Below are 19,970 nucleotides of genomic sequence, written 5' to 3'. Positions count from 1 at the left end.
AGTTTATAAAGCTCCCTATATCAAGCTTCATTTTGACAAGAGGGTGGTTTTGATTGTACCAGGCTTTTTTGGAATTTTTAGCTGTTAAAATAGTGAAAGTAGACAGATAAAAAAAAAATAGCTGATCCAAACAGTAGAGCAGTCCACTGCAAGTACAGAATTCAAAGAGTTTATATCAGGCACTTCAGGTTTCATCCCATACTCCCTCACTTTTTTTAATTAAATATTATTTGCCCACTATAAGAAATATTTGGAAAATGTACCACTCTACTCCCAGAGGTGATCTGTGAACCTTAATCTGTTGATCAGTGTCAGATGAAGTCTCAGAAGCCTTAAGAAGTCTGAAGTCTTGTATCTGAGATTAGCACTTTCAGTGTAGGAACACCTTTAAGGGTCAGAGGGAGATGTGAGACAGGCTAAAAGCTTATAAGCCAGAAAGGGGGGAACAAACTAACAAGGTATTTTTGCCATTGCTCTTTCAGCGAAAGCTACTCACAAATAAAAAAACCCCACAACCTACCATCGGCATCTGCATTACACCAGGGACTGCAATTTTTAACATTTCAGTACTGCAGAAGCTGATGTCACTCGCCAAGGAAAACTTCCCTCTAATTTGGCAAGGCTTCAGAAGTCCAAACAACTATTAATTGTTACACTGGCTTACTTGCTAAGTAGAGAAAGTTAGAGGAGATTTTGCCTATGCTAAACAATGTGGCTAAACAGAAATAGCTGGTCAAATGATCAAAGCTTTGAATGAAAAAAATCAGAGCGCCAAACTGCATCTTCATCAGAAATGTAAATCTGCCCAGTATCCTGATCACTACCAGTAGAGCCAAGTAAATTTTAAACATGCAAGTAAAAAAACCCTACCATATATATAGTGACTGATCCTATATCTGTAGAGTAGGATTTTTCCTAGGGAAAAAGAAAACAGGGAAAAATGTCATAGGAAATTGATCCTATCACCAATTTTCACCACTTACTACCCTTTGCAGCAAAAACTAGCTTATGAGTTTTCCACTTCCATTTGAACGAAGACTTTCACTACGACTTTTCACAAGTTACTACACAAAGAGGAGCTCAGATACCAGCTATTAGATGAGAGGCAAAAAACATACACCTAGTCTTCTGTAACTTCTCCAAGCACCTGGTGTTCTGCTTAAGATTCAGTGCCTGTAGAAATACCTGTCATAGTTGGCAGTTCGGAATATGCTTGTGGCAGCAGGAAACAATTGGCTCTAACTCCACTTGTTTTATTCAGTCAGGCTTCCTCTGGGGTTTGGGGTTTTTTTGTGCCAATGTGAAAGAGAATTAAGTGCTCCATAAGGAAAGTAAAATATCGAAACCTAACCAGTTTTACCTACAGAACCACAAAACAGCACATGCAATCACGATTAGCAAAACACACATGGTAAGATGTCTCAATTTCTCACCACAATAAGCAGTACAAGAACTTAAGCCAATCCCTGACACAGTTGCAGCTTCCGTGATTTAGCTCTGACATGGAATACAGTTCTCATATCTGCTTGCATGCAGTTTCTCTTGCACTGGGTTTTGCTGCAATATTTGTATTACTACATCAAACAGCAGGGCTGCAAAATGAAGCACTCCAGGAACACTGGAATTCACACCACATTCAGAAGCCACTTTTTTGGGAATGGATGCACCCTGGGAGGTCAGTGTTTCTCCCCAGGGATCTTGCTTTGTGCAGCAAGAGGGCAGCCAGACACACTGTCAAGACACAAGAAGAACCATCAGCGTTGCATCATGCAAGAATCCCACCACTGAAGACAGCAGCTTCCTACTGCAGTCAAATCAACTCCCTGTAAAAACCTCAAGGTGCTCATCGCTCCTGGTTCTTCTATCAACCCGTCGCCATTTCTCAATCTTAACATTTGCTAGCTATTTTCCTAGAGATATTTAAGTGACTGCAGTTGCTAAGACAACCACTTCATCAACACCAGCACCTCAGCTCATCTATCTTGGGCTTCCCTTCCGTTCACCATGACTTCTAGGAAATCAGCTGCCAGAAACCATAATTTTAAAATCTTTTTCTTTTTTTTTTAAAAAACTTTTAGTAGCCTTTGAGATCTTCCGTCCTAACAATCTCAAGTTCCTTTCACAGGAACAGATTTGTTTTAACTATACCCTCAGAAGTGGTTTCCTGTATAGCTGGAAGAATTCCGATAGCTTTAATTCCAAGGCACTAAGGCGATGAAGGGGAAGATGCGATCAGAGGTATACATCCAAACCAGATTTATGCACACCTATGCTGTCACTTCCAATAACTCACTGAAGTCTCCTTCTGTTTTGTTTTCTGTTACCAAGAGAAGCAGAGAATGACTCAATATTTCTTACAATACTTACCAAGCTGAGCTAGGCACCTTGAAATGCACACCCATATAGGTGTCTTTTTAAAGAAAAAAAGATTGCAGAACTTCCACAAAGAAATTAGTAAGTGGATAATCCCTACAGCTATATGCATGTTTTAACTAAGTGAACCTTAAGCTGTCAGAACTCTCCTGCTGTGGCAGTCATGGAACCTGGTGGCCAATTCAGCTGAGCTCTGCAAGCAGTTAAAACCTCCTAGAAACTGTGTTACATCTTCTGAGTTTCACAACAGTAAAAGTAGGGGAAATACGACCCTGCATAGCCCTCACCTTCCCCTTAATCCATCTATGTAAGACCCAAAAAGAAAGGCATCCCAACAAGAGCTTTGATCAGAATTTACATCTTATAAAATATGGGATAAACCAACAGAACCAGTTAAGCCAGGTTTGGTTAAATTCTACCACCACCAAAGCTACCGGTGTCTTTACACCATAGCAGCATCTTCGTGGCCCTCGCTGCTGTGAGTTAGAGATTTACAGCTACAACTGTACCAGCTTTGCATCTGTTAGTGTGGATACTGGTAGTGGTCTAACCATGGCAATATGGGATTATGCATGGGCTGCAAAAACCAGCTCCTAAGCTGGGTCAATTCACAACTGGTGTTAAATATCACGTTGTCACTACCAGATCACTGCTGTGCTTCAGGCAGGTCAAATGTGCCATTGCTGCAATGCAGACACACTTGAAAGACTATAAAGTGATCTCCACAGTTTAGTACCACGAACCTTGGTGGCTTGCCATGGTTGACACAGCGTCATTGGAGAAAACCCCGAGTATTCCCTTCACCTCATCTATTAATACAAGGTTAACATAACTAGAGCAGGAGACAACTTTATATTCCACCTGAAACTCAAACTCAACACAGCAATCACATTAAGCTGCGACCAAACATTATTTTAGCGAATAAGTATCGTACAACAACACTTATCAATGCATTTATAATTACAGCAAAGAAGCCTCCAGCAGTTAGAAACACCAGCTTCCCTTATACAAGGAAAGGTACCTGCAGGTCAGTTGTCCTGTAGTTTTCTATTTAAAGTGCTTGCTAAGTGTAGAATTTGGCTTCCTGCCCATGTGTTTTAAGCTCAGTGCTGTGGCATAGCCTGGGTAATTGCACTTCGGGTGACAAGCACAACAGAACTTGGAGGCATGTCAGTAATACACTCCAAACCTCATCCTCACCTACTAGAACCAAATCTTGCCCTGGGAAGGCACCAGCTCGACGAAGCACCACACTGGGCAGTTTCCCCAGCCGTGCCGTGGGGCTGTGAGTTGTTTCACACCTCCACGTTTGACATCAAACCCCACACACCAGTTTTGCTACGCTGAGAGACTTTATTTTGCACCTGCTCTTCAAAGCACAGGGGAGAAGACCCAGGATGGCGGTAGCAGAAGAGCACAGGGGCTGGAACAATTAAGAGTGCAAGAAAGACATCCCGGAGGCGGGGGGCAAATAAGTTGGGTAGCTGTGAAATCAGCGCAGATCCCTCCGACATTTCAAACGACGAGGCAGCCCAGGCATCGCTCTACCTCCTCCAAGGAGGAGTTTACCCAGATTCTCCTTGATGCGCTCTTTCTGAGCGTTACTTGTGAAGCCTGCATAGCACACGTCTCCCCCAGCAAGCTTACATACCCCAGGCCCTGACTTGATGCCTTTCTCTTCAGCACCAGGAATGTCCCCCCCTCCTCCCTCAGGTTAAGTTACACAACCCCAGCTTTATTTTTTGCTCATAGAGAATTGCTGCAGCTGCCTCACGGACAAAGTCTGTGCAGAGGAGTGTGACTTGTCAGTACATCAGGATCTGTGCTGGGGTGCTTCAGGAAACCGCTCAGGTTTTTATTTTTAAAAACCAGGAATAAGCAGAAGTCCTTAGTCCAAAAATCTCTTTGCTTTTGTGCTTAAGCAGCCTGAAAGCTCTTCACTTGACAATTTCTTCAGTTATTCCAAATTTAAGTGCTGTACTTGTAAACATACAAGTTGAATTTGTTTTGGAAGAAAGCTTTCCCATGTGCTATTTATAAAAAGCAAAATGCTTTCTACCTACAGATTTAGTCAACTATGCTATTATAAGATACACCCATTTTATGTAAAAATGTTAATTTATCCAGGATCATGAATACGAACCCATTACAGATAAGACTTTCAGTCCCTATCCTGTTTACTAAATTATACTGCCTCTTACTGTTGTCAAAGAACATTTTGGCCCTACCTTACATTCAGTCAAAGCTGTACAAAGCCCCCATACTCCTACATGACTCTTCCAATCCCTGCCCTGTGTCCTTCAGATGAGCACCTCTTACACTCACCAGCATATCTAGAACAATGCACTGCACTGGCTCTTTCATCCCGTTTGTGCAGCATCCGCAGACTATTCTCAACACGTGCCACGCTTCACCCACACAAAGGGCCTAACAGATGATGAATTCTGGATTGTGCATCCCTTTCACCTGGCCTAACATCAGATCATAGCAATTCACATTCAGAGTAAATGTGACAACAACAATATTTAATAGCTTTACCAAACAAAGCTCAACCAAACACGCACCAGAGAAAGCTTTGCTGGCTGCTACCTAGCAGAAGACAGTGTTTGGTTGGCCATATGAGCAACTAGCAACAGACACAAACCTTTCTTGGAAGGAAGAAGACAATTTCACATAACCCTCTTATCTCAAGTTGACATCACCCAGCTATTAATCTGCAAATTAAGATCCAAATACAACATGTCACCCAAGCAGGCTTTAGGCTCCGCCTAAATTTTGTCACTCTCAAGTTTTTCTGCATTACTACACACATAGTAGTCTAACAAGACTGAAGTCCCTTCCAAGCATAGCTAATCTGCTTTTCAGTGTCACCATCATCTTCTACCATAACACACCACCTTCATAATATTTTTTTTCTGAGAAAGATTTAGAATAGAGTTTAGACCCACAACAGTGCAAAAACCCCATTATTCATACAGAGTGTATTCAAGGAAACATACTGTATCGGTTGTTTTTTGTAGAGTACAGAAGTCACTGCTCTATACTTAACAAGAGAAGGGAAGAAAAAGCCCAAAACTTATACCCCCTGCTACGAGCTAATGCATGCCGAAGAACACAGCTAGGAGATCACAAATAAATTGGTGCGTACAGAGTTAAAGACACAGAACTGATGCAGCCTTCCAACACCTCAAGAGTTCCTTTCTATCCACTAAACTGCACCCAGAGGTTTGCTAGATTTGCTGAAGTACAACTCACAGGCTCTCCCTAGCACCACCTATCAAAAGTAGCAAGCGTACTTTTGTTTTAATAGCAGAAACTAGCCACTTTAGAAGCACTGGTTAGGAGCAGGCAGGTCAAAAATACTTCACTGCTCTCTTGGAAATAGGTGAAAGTCATCCACATGCTCAGCAAAGCTGATAGCTGCAGAGGGAAAGATGAAACAGAACAAGACTGAGACACCAGGAGCTCTGATCAGGTCACATGTGGTGACCTTATGTCAGCCCTCAGTCATGCCCCAAAGTACAGTCAGTTCAGTACAGGAAAAGAGATAGAGGAAGAGGGAGACACCTGAGATGGGCTTGGTTTAGCAAAGACCCCAAGACAGATGAAGATGTCTGGTAGCATCATGATGACAAGTCTTTTGTGGTCATAAGCACACTAGAGCCTTCACACCTCTGCCGTTGCAGAGCCAACCTCAGTGTGTGGCATTACCTACCTGGACAGCAGGCAACAACTCAAGTACGGTGCATGTGCTGCAGATTGCTGAACATAACCACATGTGACATTTCACTGCACCCCCATGAGGCCTGGGAACAGGCAATGACGTGCTTTGGGATGGTTACTCACAACCATTATCACAACCTGACCTGATCCACCACTTAACAACAAGCCTACAACTCCCAGCAGGCAGCTCTACCTGGCTAAGGTAGGCAGCACATACCTATAGCAGCCAGCCCAGCTGTGGTCTCCATGGACACTATCATTAAGCAGCATGGCCTTTTGTAGCTTTTGTTGATTGCCAGCATGTTACTTAATTGTCCCTTGCAAGCAAAATATGGTCCCTGGTTGAAGAGCCCAAGCAGAAGCGTATCGCTCACACCAGAGACATGAAACAAAGTGAACAACTAAATACGTAGTAAGAATGGGCTAAGCTTACAGCTTGGATAAAAAAATAACGATTAACTTCAAATCAGTGAAATTCAAGTACCACCTCTAACAGCACTAGAAGCCAGACTTAGTCCAAAACATCCAGAAGAAAGCAGCCAAGACCAGCAGCCTTCTTACCCCATCCCTCCTTAGTAGCTGCCAATACAACTACAACCTCTTTCCAACTGGAGAACAGCCATGGATGATACGGGTTTGAGACCAAGAACTGTGTTATTACTGCCATTTAAAATAGACCTCCCAACAAAGTGACATTCCACAATGACCCTCCCGAGACTGGTTTTTAGCTCCTGATGAGTCCACCCGTAATCATCCGAGGGTCAGAACAAACTTCAGTATTAACAAATTTTCAAAAATAATCCAGCCAGTTCCAAAATGTCAAAGCCCAAGGGTTCACAGACTCGGTGAAGTCTATCCCATCTATCCATCTTCCCCCAGTAGTGCCACTATTTCTGTTTTTCAGACCAAAGGCAGCCAAGCTTTTTCCACACAAATGAAAGCCTGCTACCAGCAGGGGAAAAAAAAAAAAAAAAAATCAGTTAAATTTCACAGAAAGCGTATTAGTCAAATTTTAATGCACATAAGCCTTCAGGTTTCTGGCAGACACTGAGAAATGGAAATCATTCCATATGTTGGTATCAAAACTTTCATTTTTACATGCTCCAATGGAGATCATACAGCAATATAAATGCCTAGTTTCACTTAGAGGTTCCCCGGTCTTTCAAAAAAGAAGTGACAACAGGTCCTCTGTAGAGAATTGCTTAAACATGACTACAGTTTTCTCAAGAAACAGCCACTTGACACTTACAGAATTATACAAGAGAAGAAACATTACCATCATCCACTGAATTTGAACACTAAGTTTTCAGCAAGAGTTGAGCCCCAATGCCTTTTTTGCTTGGAGTTTTGAGTAAGAGCCACCACACAAAAAAAAAAAAAAAAAAAAAAGAGAGAGGTTAGGCAGAGGTCCCACTGAAATGGCAGTATTATTAACAGACAAGGCCTTTTCTTTCCACCTTAACCGAAAAGTGGCACGCACCTTCATCTGAAACATCGGGGTATGGCATTTTGTTACCACATGAATGACAACTTAGAAGAGATTTAGATAAAAGCTACAAGAGACTTAAAAGGTACAGAAGAGGCATTAGCCTCTCAAGTTATACTACTTAATGCACCGCTGAAAGGTATTCAGCTACTAGGTGTGGGTACAGTTACTATTCTGCGAGAGAAGTCATCAGGAGCACGAAGATGAAATTCAGTTTTCTTCAATACATTGTAAGAAGCCCATTCTTTTAATAAAGGTGGGTGCTTTCAGAGATAAGTTATTCTAGTCAAGATAAGCAAACACTTGCACACCAGTGTAGTTTACATCCATGAATTAGAGGTTTACACAAGCAGACTTTATGCAAGAACAAATGCATCTTCACAGAATGTATTTAAAGTCAAGGCTACTCCATTCCACGGCTTTTCCATTCCACGGCCAAAGAGGGTGCTGCAAAAGAGAATATTATTCCAGCCTTTGCCTAGATCTGACAGCAAAAGGTTTCTAGCTGCAGAAATGTCTAAGGATTAGTTTAAAACCAAGAATTTTTGCACAATGGACAAGTGCCTGTCACACAAGAACTGAGTCAAGTGGCACAACTGGCTCAACACTGGTCTTTGCGCTCTTAAAATACTCTGGCAAAGGATTTTGCTTCTTAACCCCTCCAAATATTTTGCTACAATGAACATTAAAACATATGTTTGAAATACTTTAACTAGGATACATACCTTAACTTGGGGAAGAGTCACATAGCTATTACATACATGTCCCTACTGCTATCAACTTAGGCTTTTGCTTGGGAGATGGAAACTTGTTACCTGAATTTCTAAATTACTTGTATAATTTTGAGACAGCAAAACAGACCAATTTCACTGAATTTCACTGAATTTTTTAGAGTTGGAAGGGACCATAAAGATCATCTACTCCAACTCCCCTGCTGAAGCAGGATTGCCCAGAGCATGTCAGAGCATGTTACTCAGGATTGCATCCAGGCGGGTCTTGAAAATCTCCAGAGAAGGGGACTCCACAACCTCCCTGGGCAGCCTGTTCCAGTGCTCTGTCACCCTCACTGTAAAGAAGTTTCTTCTCATATTTGAGTGGAACCTCCTATGTTCCAATGGGAACACATCATGTCATGCTCTTAGTACTAAAACCTTAAGGAGTAAGACACAGCCTGTCTGCCAAGAAGCCTTCTCTTTAGTTACAAATACTATGATATCTGAAAGTATCACTCAGGACAGCCCCTTTACATTCCCCTTGTTCTCCAGGTGACAGCCTCAATAAAAAAACCCAAACATCCAGGAAGTCCTAAGGTCATATTTCTTAAAGTCAAGCAAGTTTCCAAAACATCCTATATGTACCCCAATCCAGCAGCTTTATCGCCTTTCTCCTATTTGTAGGCCACTTTAGGCAAATATTTATGTACGTTAAATATTTCAGAAGATGTGGAGATAGGCAACCGATTTGGCTCATCTTGGCTACTCATGCTTCAGGGGAGGGTACACAATGCCACAGTTATTACTATTAAACTGGCCTGGTTGGATGAGACATTCTCAGAAAGTCACTACCACAAAAGCTTAGTGAGATTAACTGCAATTCCTCTAACTCTTAAGGCTGGATAAAACACTAAGGTTTTAAAAATGAAGTAGCACTCTGGAAATAGCAAGCTAATTTTGTGCACGTGCATATATGTACGCACACATCTGATCACGCGCAGGCCCAAATTATAAGAGGACCTGCTATGTTATGAGTCACATAACCTCGGGTTCATCTGCACTGCAGTCCATCTGAAACTCCGCTGTCTTCCCAACTTTTAACTCAGTTACACCTCAGAGTTCAACATGAGATCTCCACCATTTAGTCCATACTATTCATTACTACGAATTCCACACGACAGCCATAAACTACACAGCCAAACTGCATGCCAAAGGTCAGAGTTAAGGTTCTGTAAGCATTTGTTTTTTTTTTTCCTGGCATTTCTTACCCTCCAGATGCAAAGTGAGTATCATGCAGTAGCCCTGAAGTGCTATCAAAGAGAAGATACCCGGTGTGAATAGATCAGTATGTAAAACAGCAGGCAGTGTATGCAGGACTTCAGAAACAGCGAGGTCAAAACATGTTTGAGCTCTTGAGAAGTTACTCATGTGGTCCCATGCTCAGACACTGACATAACATCACTGCAACGCTGGAGACCTTAAGGATTTACCAGGTGAACAACAAAATTAAAAAGAACAACCCTCTAACGTTGTAGAGTCAAAAACTTGCACTAATTCCTATTACATGAACTAGATCTAAAAGCTATCTGCATGCTTTTAGTTTTATTATCTCTTGAACAGAGGGGAAGAAATTTCAAGAGGCACAGTTCTTTGCATTGTTATCCCAGAAAAAAAAAACCTTCATGTTATTATTTCACCCTATCCAAAGATCATTCTGTGCAAACTCATGGAAACAGATCCAAACAATGGAAAAATTATGCAAACTGACAGTGCTCAACCTTTCCAAATGGAAAGCTTTCCATTTTTATTCCAATGGCAGTGGTGGGCTGTGCTACAGCTCTCTCCTTGTCATCCAACAGGACCTCACTGCAGGCACTCTTGTATTTCCAGGCAGTATCAGAACTGGAAATCACTATCTTAGCATAGACAATAACCCTACCTGGATCAGAGCAGTCCTAGGGAAAGAACTGGGAGCTGGCTACCATCATTACCTTGCCCGTAGCCTCCTGAAGATAGGCAACTGTCCAAAACAGGCTACAGGCTGAGTTGCCTGGGGGCTTCTCTGGGGCCCACAGAGATAGCCATCCAAAAAACTATACACAACAGCAGAGTGAGGGTCAATCGGGTATTCCTCCAAGAGCTAGAGATCATAACTGTGCTTATGATCAATGAACCAACATCTGGAAAAGTTTCTTGCCTCCCTGCCTGTAAGTCACCTTGGTAGCTCTTTTGCTTTGGAGATAGCCTGCTCTGAACGGGAGCTCCTCAGATCCAGAGCAAGCAACTCCAGGCTCTATTCACCCACAGTTCCACACCCTTTTGCTGCATCAAACCTGTGCTTATTAGCTTTGGTGGTACCTAAAGGCAACAAAAATAGAAGATTAAGTACACTCAGAGAGATGCTCTGCAGCACCTTGCAACGCAGAGGCCTGCAGAAGGCAGTTTTTGTGCTGGGAGTACCAATCATTTTTTCCTTGGCACCAAGGAATATTTTTGTGGAGTTAAATGTTCTATCAGTTACATAATACTAAGTGCTTAAGAAACTTCTGTTTGCTTAATTTTAAGATTTCTGGGAAGTAGCCTCTTTTACTAAACTTTTAAACATGGTGTTCATTCTTGCTATCAGTTATCCGTAAGTAAGTTCCGTATCGACTTCCTGCTCTGAAAAAAAAAATATTCCCATGCATTGCAAATTGCTTTGAAATCAAAACAAATCACCTGGAATAAGATGAAATCCAACAATACAGAACTCTAAACAGCATGTGGTTAATGAGTTACAAAAAGCAAGGAAAACAATGCCCTGACAAGTATTTAGCCCCCAAATTACTTGAGAAAACTAAGCATAATGCTTGAGGTTTTTTCCCCCCTAAGTGCCAAGTCTTGCTCCTTCATTTAGCAAAAATACCTTATGAAATAAATTGCCTTAAAAACTATCAAACAGCAGCTCTAACAATGCACTTAATTTTTCTTGTTTCCTTTCATGTTAGGTGTATTCATTTTCATCTACCCAGCCTAAATCACCTCTGAAGGAGCTTTTAATATTGACTTTTGCTCTACATTAAACATGCTTCTTGACACAGCATACTTGGTCAAACTGTGCTTCTGGGCAGTGCTATGTGTTTAATAATGAAGTTTCTATTTGTGTAATTTCTCACTTGCACCTTCCCTGAAAGGTTGGCTCCCAGCACAAGAATACCATTCAACTATAAAAAATGAGAAGAATTTCCTTTTTTTGAAAGCAATCAAAAGCTGTGACGCTAAGGTGCAATTGCATCAAACACACAGAGCTTTGAGTAAGCCATCAAGAAGCACCTTCTAATAGTTCTGCAAGTATCCTGAAAACATCGCTTGATCAAAGCATCGGGCAGAGGTTTCTCAGCCTCCAGGCTCTGAAGGCCCAAGCATCACAGTAAGACACTGGATTTCAAAGCAGACAGAGACTGATCAGGGGTCAACTGAAATAAGGAAGGTTTCACTGTGCACAGCCCTCAGCCATTGAAATCTATCCCAGCTAGGACCCACCATCACATCACAGCTTAATCACCTTTGCTGTGCTGGTCCCCATTTAAGCACCAGCTGCCAAAATTAAAGGTGAAGAATCCCTCCTGCCACATCAGGAGTGAAGAACTCTCTCATAAGCATCCTATGGCATAAAGGTGGCATCGGTGAACTGCTCACATAGTTCTGCAGTCTACGGCACAATCTGGTTCTCTACTGCTCAGGCACTGCCTGCAAAACCAGAAAAAGAAACAAACACATTCCCATTGTTTCCAGAGCAATTCAGAACTACCACATAGTGCAGTGGAGCCTCATCTAAAGACCTTTCTTATTACACCATGTCCTTCACAGCTGACCTAAGAAAGAAGCAACTGGCACTACCTGTGACCTGGACGTGAAGCATTTTGTTCTGAGAAGAACAGTCCGTCCCTCAAAGAAACACAACAACTGAATCAGCCATGAGCAAATCAACATCTTAGACATACAAGGTCCACCCACCTTCTACCCTTAAACAAACTCTGAATGAGCCAGGGACCAAAAATCAAGTTCACCTATTGCAATCAAATACCTGTAGCCCAACACAACTGACCTTGCCAGAAACTTCAGTCATAAACTGGCAATTTCTTGCTGACAGCAGCAGAGGGACAGACACTTGCTCTTATCACTGGACCTCTCTGGAGGGCTTAGTATCACTGATCCTGAGCTACTTTTGCCCTGCCAGCAAGGAGTAAGAGGTAACTAGTGCACAAAATAGCTCAACTCCTTCCTTGGGAGTGGTAATCTGGAACATACGCAAAGGGTTTCCCAAAACATTATTCCCGGTCACACTGAATAGCAAAGTTCCTAGGTAAGGCAAAGACTGACAGGGGTGAGGACAGCCGTGCAGAAACACCTGGACTCATGACAACCTCCACTGCAGAAGTGCACCTTTAGCTGAGTGCATCGGGGAGGCCTGTGGTCCAGGACTGCTCCTGCCCCTTGCTGATACAAGCTGCTTTTCACACAGGGGCTGCTCCTGAAGGCTGCAGCCTTTTCCATCCAGCTGGGAGGTCCTAAACGATGAAGTACTGCAGCAGATCTGGGCACACTGTATTAGTTGATAAAATATGCCGAGATGTTGTGCCTGAATTTTTTAAGAAGCCCCTGACTTTATTACACTCAGCACCAACATATTGATAACCCACCCTTTAAACAAAGGTTCAGGGGTAGGTGTTTTCTGCTTCGATTTGTCCAATGCTAGAGTTACAGGATTGGCAACTGAAACCAGAATCTGTTGAAAAGTTGAACCAGCTTTTAACAGCAGTAGGTCCTGTCAAGGAGGTGCAAAGAGAGCACTTTCCTCATTTCAGTTTATTCAGCTAGTTCAACAGCCCAGAGAGAAAGGTCGTATTTCTCCAAGAATAAACAAGGTGCCAAAAACTGATGTTACCAGCTCCAAGAGCACAAATCCAGCGTTTGTGTTCCAAATCAACCATTATTGACGCTTTCTTTATTAAGGCCACACTAAACACAGGTTTTCCTCAAAGTATTTATCCTTGAGCTTAACTAGAAGCCTTTGCACCTTCCCCTCCAGTTCCTACTCTCAGACCACACCTCAAGTGGATCAAAATTCCCAAACCCTCATCACCACAAAGTTTAAAAAAAGTTACATCCTGTAATAGCATATTTCTAATCCTGCTTACCTCATCTTAGGAAACTAAAAAGACAAAACAAGATGAAGCTAGGTATTTTATCAAGCCAAGAAATCTGAAAAATAACTCAGATGACGATCTTAACTAATGCTCACCTCACACATACTATGAATATATCACAGAAGTCATCCCAACAAATAAAGTTCAGGGTATTAATCTCATCTCTACACGATTCAGTAAGCCAAGTCTAACACATCTAAAGTTTGCCTGAAGGCCCAATACAAAGAAAAGCAAGAATATCACTCCTCAGGACAACAGGACTCCTTCTCCCTGGGGACAGAATGAGGCTCTAATGCCACTTTTTCCAGTGGCTGAGAATTTAGGATGCATAACCAAAAATCAAACGCTACCAGTGCTATGGAGGAAAAATGAGGCAGAGACAACATATGACAGATTCCAGCCATGCTGCTTGAAGGGAATCCCTCTGCTGTGGAAAGGTGAAGGCATCATGAGACCTTAGTCTCCCATTCTCAAAATAAGTATCACAGGATCAGTGAGAAGAATTTAAAAGAAAGGCATAACAGTTCAAGGATATCAAATACCAAAAAAAAGAGATATTATATTCCTGATACTGAGATAAGGCAACCACCAACCTTGCCTGAATCTACACTTGTTGACACATATGCTCAGATTATTTCACAGGCTGCCCCAGCTTCTTTCCAGGAACACTTACAAATGTACAGTCCAGACAGGTCCCCAACCAAACAAAAATATTTTGACCCATTGTGATTTCTTTGAAAAAAAAAAAAGGATGAGTAATGTAAGTGCAGGAAGAGGTCGCCAAGCCATTTGGATGTAAAAATGACCCAGTTACCAACCCAAGACTAGAGTGACTTCCTGAATAAGTAATAATGGAGGTGAGTCTAAGAATATACCTATCACACCTACATGAGTAAGCCAGCCAACTCATTACAAAAGGCAAGCCTTGTGCCAAAGCCTTCCCTTCCTTCAAAACAATGAGGCCAAACTGAACGTGACTCTAATGTATTATTCCCCAAGCTACAGGTTATTTTGGTTTTGTGGAACAAAGCTCTTAAACCTTGACCCCGAGAGGTCAAGAGGCACCGAAGATGCACGTTAGCCAAGCAAAGACATCATCCAGAGGTTTTTTTTTTACAGTTTGACAGAAGGCAAAGGGCATGAAATGGGAGATGCAGGAGCCACCACTAAAATGGTTAACTCCTGGGAGAAGAGAGCTGAAGGGGACAATATTTTGCCAGAGACCAAGTAGACATCAAGTGCAAAGGGGTATGCCAAATGCAATGTATCTTCTGCAGGGTTTCTTAATTGTTCCTTTTAATAAAAACATGCAATCCCTCCTGCTCCCCCAGTCGTCTTCAGAATTTACGTCTACTCCCTTCAGTTCCTTGCCAGACCTCTTGCTTACTACATTTACAAGAGGGGGAAACGACAACCACAAAAGTTTTTTTGTATTAACAGGAAGGTTGAGAGAGGAATTGAAAGCATTTATCCTACCTTCACCAATTAAGTGTTGCCATAGCCCTTTGGAGGCCACCCTCTAAAAGTTTGGAGAGGAAGACAGGGAGAATGGGGAGGGTAGGGGAGGGGGGTGGGTGTAGAATAATCATGAAAACCAGTCCTGAAGCCCATGAAGTTTTGAGGAGAACGCTGCCTTTATCCGGAATTGGTCACCCAACACAGGATGCTCCTGCACGACGAGCGAAGCTATGGAGGGAATGCTGGGAAGCCCCTTACTTCAAAATAAATACACACATATATACGGGAGCCAGGTGGGCAGCTTGGGGTGGGTGGAAGGGAAGAACTCGCACCCTGCCACGGGGTTAGAAGGGGAAAATCACGGAGGGGGCTGCGGCGCGGGCCCGTCTCCCACGCCACTTCCCGAGGGAGAGGGGAGGGAAGGTCCCGCAGGCCCTGGCCCTGGCCCACCGGGCAGCCCAACCTCCCTACCCGCTCCCCCGGCCCCCCTCCCGCCGCCACACCGGGCCCCTCCGACCCCGACAAAGAGGCCCAGGTCGGGCGGAGGGGGGAGGGGGGTGGTGGTGTGCGGTGTGTGCAGGCCCCGCCGTCGGCGGGAGGCCCGCCGGGGCGGCGTGGCGGCCCGTACCTTGAAATATCCCCCCTCGTAGAGGGTGTTGGGGGGCCCGAAGATCGCCACCTCCCAGTTGTAGAGGTCGGACTCGTCGACCAGGGTGATGCGGAAGCCCTCCACCGGCTCCTCCTGCAGCGACTTCAGCTCCAGCATCAGCGCCTTCTGCGAGCTGCTCATCTGCTGCTGGGCCATGGCGCGGCCCACGCCCCCCCCCGCCGCCGCCGCCGCCGCCGCCCCGAGCTCCCGCTGTCTCCGCCGCCGCCGCTGCTGCCGCGCTGCCCCGCGGGCCCCCGCCCCTCCCCGCGCTGACGGCCGCCGCCGCCGCCGCCGCCACTTCCTTTTGTGACGGCGCCCGCTCGCCGCTGACCTCAGCGCGCCGCGCCGCGCCACGCCCCGCCGCGCGCCACGCCCCCACCGGCGCCCTTAAAGGGGCAGCGCGCCCACACCCCCCCCGCCAATCCCCACCCCTCCGCGCCACGCGCGCGTGGGGTGGGCGACGGCTCACGCCGCCTCGCTTGTCCTCCTTCCCACCCGACCGCGGCGCGGCCCGGCCCCACGGGAGAAAACGCGTGGTGGGGCCGCGGGTGGGCACGGCCGTGCCGCGCTGACAGACACCCACGGTGACAAAAGAGCCGGTTTTTTTTTTTTTTGGTACAAAGGGTTGTTTTTTGAGGAGTGACCTTGCGTGACCCCGCATCCCCTAAGAACCCCGCAGTGACTCCCACGCAGCAGTAGTGGAGAGACAGGGACAGTTACCCCCACACTCCCACCCCCCGTGCGTGTCTCTGTGTGTGTCTGTCTCTGTGTGTGTCTGTGTGTATTTTCACGGGTCTCCACGGGTGTGCGAGGTGCTACAGGCAGAAAAAAAAAAAAAAAAAAACAACAAAAAAACCCCAAAAAAACCCCCAAAAAACCACCCGCAATTTTGAGCCTTTCTCCCGTTCCCCGGCGCGGGGAAGGGAGAAGGGCAGTTTGCGGAGGGGTGGGCGAGGTATGCCCACCCGTGAGCCAGTCCTCCACCCACAGCGTAAATATTGTTCGTTATAAAAACAAATATGGAAAAAGCAAGGGAGCGGTTACCCGGGAGGAGGACGGACAGACAGCGCAGCCCCAGCGGCTGCGGAACCGGGGCTCCGCTCCTGGAAGCGTTACGGCTGCCCCGGGGCTTCGTGGAAGAAGCCGTCGTGGGGGGTGGGGAGGGTGAGGTGGGAGCCGGACGCCTTAATCTCACCCAGGAGAGGGGAAATAATAAGGACCTGACGGAGGGAAGCTGAGGTGTACTCCTCCAACTGAAGAATTAATGCGGTTCTAGCAGGAATAATTTAAATAACTGCTGGGCTGTGGTGAGTTCTAAACTATTTGTAGCGTCCCTCCCGCTTCCCACCCACCCCCCCCCCAAACGTCAGAGGTGTTGGAAGGAAATCGCTGCTGTCTGGGGACTTGCGGGGAAAATAAAAATTGGGGATGAATAAACATGGAAATCTTGCAATGCCGTAACACAAACCCGTGGCGCTGGGTTACATGGAGTCCAGGGGTGGAATGGTAAAAGACCCTGAGATGCTGCTTGTATAGAGAGGGATTGAGGAGTATTTACTTTAGAAATGAACTAAATGAAGAAAGCGATGAAAGACAGCAAGAACCAGGGGAGAGCCAACAGGGACTGTCCAGACGGCAGGGACCGACAATGGGAAATACTTACTTCATGAGATGTGGGACTCGCTGCTGAGGGATGTTACTCCATCCATCAACTCAGTGACGTTCAGAGGGGCAGGACATTTATTTAGACAATAACAAGAGTTCCACAGTTACCGTGTAGAAAGGAATGGGATTCTTTGGACACCTCATGTTTGAGATATCTTGGAACCCATTTCTGCTTGGCATTTCCTTCATCCTTCTGCATGTGGCAGAGCGTAGTCCACCTCACAGAGGCTCCTTGGAGAAACAGGCTGGATGGTGTGTCCCATCATCCCCACATCCTTACATAGCTTTGACCCTCTCTCTTGCCTCCATCACCTCTCACTGCTTTCCCATCCCGAGGACAGTCCCATGGGCATGGGTGATCATTAGACCAACCTCCTGCCTTTTCCAGAGCCATAGACTTTCCCAAAGTCATGGGTCTGACAGCAGGGGCTCCCTGCACTGGTGGGGCATCGTGCAGCTGGAACAGCCTGTGCTACAGATGGACCTTGAAGTGTCTACCTGGCACTTGGCAGCTACCGCTCCTTCTCCAGACCCTTGCCCAGGGAGGAAAGCAGGACGCAGATGGTCTTCCCTGTGCACCAGCTGTTACCAGGACAAATTTGCTGTCGGCCCAGTGGCGAGCATGGCATCCTCCTGTTCGTCCCTGTGGCTGCTCTGCTTGCTCTCCTCCTGCCTCTTGCACTCACCCCACCACCTTCTCCAAAGATGTTCCAGAGCCAGTACTGGTACCCAGTCCAGGGTGTGCAACTGCCTACAGGATGTACTCACTTGGACTCAATGATCTTAAAGGTCTTCTCCAACCAAAATGATTCTATGATTCTAAATACTCCAGCTTGATGTGTCAGGGGGACAGGCCCTTGCAAAATCCCAGCTCGCCCTAGAAACTGTCCCTGCGGAGACTGGCATGGGTTTTGTCGCGGGCTGGGCTGAGCTCTCATTCACTGCCACGGAGGTAATCTGGAGGAACATCCCTCCTCCATCCCCAGCTTGCCCGGGCTATGCTGCAAAAAGGTGCGTGTTCCTGTACACACAGGCACAGGTCAGCTGCCATCGCTCGCTTCTTACCACCCTGGAGTGAGTCATATTTACAGAAAGCTGCTTAATTCTGCTCTCACATCCTCAGCCCGGGGGCTGGAGGGCAGCATCACAAATGCTTGCATGGCCAAAATGTTGTTCGTTGGAGGAGCTCCTTGGCGGCTGTGCTGTACCATGCTGGGTGTGTTTTCTGGTAGGAGATAAAGCTCCTACCAGAGTCTTGGGTTGATGGACAGTGTTTGGTCAATATGGTATCAAGCTGACTGGCAGGACATGTGGGCAGGAGCTAAGCTCTGACGTTGGTGCCAGACTTCCTGGGTGGCAGCTACTTCCGTCACCGTTGGGTTTGGACATCTTTGGCTTCAACATCTGGGCCACATCTGGGAGCGTTCCAGATATGATGCACTCAGCAGTGCTTCCTCCAGGAGAGAGAAAGCACTTTACCTCTGCCCACCACATCCCACCCAGCCCTGCAATGGGCATCAGCAATGCATCTTTGGCTTCATCCCAGTCCTTCCCAGTCCCAAGAACCCAATCCCAGCTGCTCATTACTGCTCCCTGCTCCGCAGACCCTATCAGCCCCATTCACACCTCCATCCCCACCTCCTGAACACCCAGGTTTAATGCCATGGCCACCATTGTTCCCAAACGCCCCAGGCCCAGTGCCCTCCTCCAGCTGCCCCTCCACATGCCCCATGCTCATTGCTAATGAGTCTAATGAGGCATCTGACCTGGAGGGCCACACTGTGACCTTCCTCGTCGATACCACCCAGGAAGGACCGGCCTGCTCTGCTCCATTAATGTGGCATCCCAGCTCGCCGGTGACATACGGCTTGGCTCAGGCTCCGAGGAAAATGTTGGGCTGATCGAAAAGGCGGGAGCCGAGCCCTTTTGGGATTGAGCTGCCCCTATTTCTATGTTAATGGAAACACCTTTCCTTGCAGCCAGCCTCCAGCGCAGGCTTTGTCTGAACCAGTCTAACACTGGGAGAGATGGGAGAAGCAAAGTTTGGAGCTATTCAGGACTTATCTCCGCCTGCTGCCTGTCTCGAATGTTAACGAAAGAGGTAATCGTGCAAGGCAGAAAGTAAAGAAAGCCCTGGTGTATTCAATAGGGCAGGCTGAAATTTTTCCATCAGGCCTGCTTTTTAAAGAGAATATTGGTCTTTTTTCCCCCTAACTTCTTTTTCCTCTCTCTGACAAAAACATACGCTGCTAACGGAAAATAAAAGCCGTTGAAGCAACAGAGCACCTGGAAGCCCGGGCAGCCCCCTCCAAGGCTCCTGCCTGCGTTTCTGCTCATGGTCCTAGGGAAGCTCAGCTGGTCAGCCTTGTGTCCCCTTCCCCTAGCCCACAGCCTGACCTAAATTTTTGGTTCAACATATGGCATTTCTCCCTTCTAGTCAGCAATGAAAGGCTGAAGCCTTCTCCTCCTCCTCCTTTAGCTGCTCTCCCATAGATGGTCACTGCCCGCCTGCGAGCAGGGCTCTCTGTGGGGTGTGCTGTGCCACAAACCATATTGCTTCCTCCTCATCACCATTTTTTGTTTCACCTGAAGGAATCGGTTTGTTCTTTGGGCTCAGACAACAAGAAATAAGGTCTGGTGTAGGAACACATGGCTCCAGGAAGGGGAAGTCTCTCCAGGAGAGGAGGATGCTACACATGCCATCAATTCAGCCC

The 19,970-nt window shown here is 45.9% G+C and overlaps 1 protein-coding gene across 1 annotated transcript in view; it reads right to left on the bottom strand.

The window, feature by feature from the left end:
• Nucleotides 1–15,763, bottom strand: part of LOC141477098 (ubiquitin-conjugating enzyme E2 R2) — a 52,245-nt gene extending 36,482 nt beyond the window's left edge. The window contains exon 1 of the mRNA XM_074166157.1: nucleotides 15,571–15,763. Within this exon, the coding sequence (XP_074022258.1) occupies nucleotides 15,571–15,747 (177 nt within the window). The 5' untranslated portion in view covers nucleotides 15,748–15,763. The remainder of the gene's footprint in view (nucleotides 1–15,570) is intronic.
• Nucleotides 15,764–19,970: the final 4,207 nt, after the last annotated feature.

This window comes from Numenius arquata, chromosome Z (genome assembly GCF_964106895.1).
Source record: "Numenius arquata chromosome Z, bNumArq3.hap1.1, whole genome shotgun sequence".
Lineage (NCBI taxonomy): Eukaryota > Metazoa > Chordata > Aves > Charadriiformes > Scolopacidae > Numenius > Numenius arquata.
This window is presented reverse-complemented; position numbering and strand designations above follow the sequence as displayed.